Raw genomic sequence first — 1,212 nt, 5'->3', positions numbered from 1 at the left:
GTGTGTGTGTGTGTGAGTCTGATAGTGTGTGTGTGTGTGTGTGTGTAACGCTGTCACGGTCAGTTGACACAGTGTAACGTTTGTAGCTGTGTCTGATTTCAGAGACATTAACAAGCGTCTGACGGAGGAACAGGCCCGAAGAGCTTTAGACAGAGCCGTCAAACTGGAGCAGGACTTCATCGAGTGCTTCTCAGGTGAAACATCATCACACCTGCATATGGAAATCAGCTCTGATGTGATTGGTGAACCTCTTTCTGCACTGACATGAACCTCAAAGCAGGCCTATTTAAGTGCTATAGCTTCTATTCATATTTTGAATGAATAACATTTTCATTTTAGTTTTAGTTAGAATTTTAGTCATTTTTTGTGGTTTTGTAATTTTCATTAGTTTTCCATTTTTAGTCTTTTATTCATTTGTATTTCAGTTTTAGTTATTTTAGTTCTTTAGGTTAAACTAGATAGAAATTAAAATATTACCTTGGAAATTAAATTTAAAAAAGTAAAAATAATTTAAGTAAATAAAAGAAGTTTAAGTTTTGTATATTTCATTTCAGTTAAGGTTTTTTATTTCAAGTAACAAGAATGTTTGTCAATGGTTTTAGTTTTAGTTAATGATAACCTTGCATCAGATTTTGTTATCACACAAGATCAAGACAAGTTTTGGTGTGATTGTGTCTTTAAAGGGATTGTAATGTGTGTGTGTGTGTGTGTGTGTGTGTGTGTGTGCAGCGATCGTGGAAGGCGACAGCCTCGAGGAGATCTACCATCGCGTGAAGTCTGTGATCGAGGAACAGTCTGGACCGTATATCTGGATCCCGGCGCGAGAGAGACTGTAAACACACACACACACACACACACACACTCTTGCGTGTGAGGACTTGCAGCAGGGGCTCATGGGAGTCTCTGGGTGTGTGTGAAGGTCAGTTCGCTGTGTCCGGCGTGCTGAAGCTCGTGTCTCGGGATGATCTTCAGATTCACACCAACAGCTCATTACATCGTGTAAATATGCGTCTGTGCGCGGGGGACGCTTACCTCATCGCCATGGCAACGGTTCATCGTGGGGTCAGTTAAGGTCAGAAACAGCGACCAAGTGAAAACACCACAGCACTGCGTGTGTGAACTAGCCTTAACGTGAGTGAGTGTGTGTGTGTGTGTATGTGTGTGTGTGTGTGTGAGTGTGTGTGTGTGTGAGTGTGTGTGAGTGTGTGAGTG

At 41.7% G+C, this 1,212-nt stretch overlaps 1 protein-coding gene across 1 annotated transcript in view; it reads left to right on the top strand.

Moving 5' to 3' along the window:
* Positions 1 to 1,010, top strand: part of LOC107675644 (disks large homolog 4-like) — a 43,785-nt gene extending 42,775 nt beyond the window's left edge. Inside the window, exons 14-15 of the mRNA XM_016470055.1 lie at positions 103 to 194; positions 730 to 1,010. Coding sequence (XP_016325541.1) covers positions 103 to 194; positions 730 to 836 — 199 coding nt within the window. The 3' untranslated portion in view covers positions 837 to 1,010. The remainder of the gene's footprint in view (positions 1 to 102; positions 195 to 729) is intronic.
* The last annotated feature ends 202 nt before the right edge of the window (positions 1,011 to 1,212 follow it).

This window comes from Sinocyclocheilus anshuiensis, unplaced genomic scaffold (genome assembly GCF_001515605.1).
Source record: "Sinocyclocheilus anshuiensis isolate Anshui unplaced genomic scaffold, SAMN03320099.WGS_v1.1 scaffold2070, whole genome shotgun sequence".
NCBI classification, from domain to species: domain Eukaryota; kingdom Metazoa; phylum Chordata; class Actinopteri; order Cypriniformes; family Cyprinidae; genus Sinocyclocheilus; species Sinocyclocheilus anshuiensis.
This window is presented reverse-complemented; position numbering and strand designations above follow the sequence as displayed.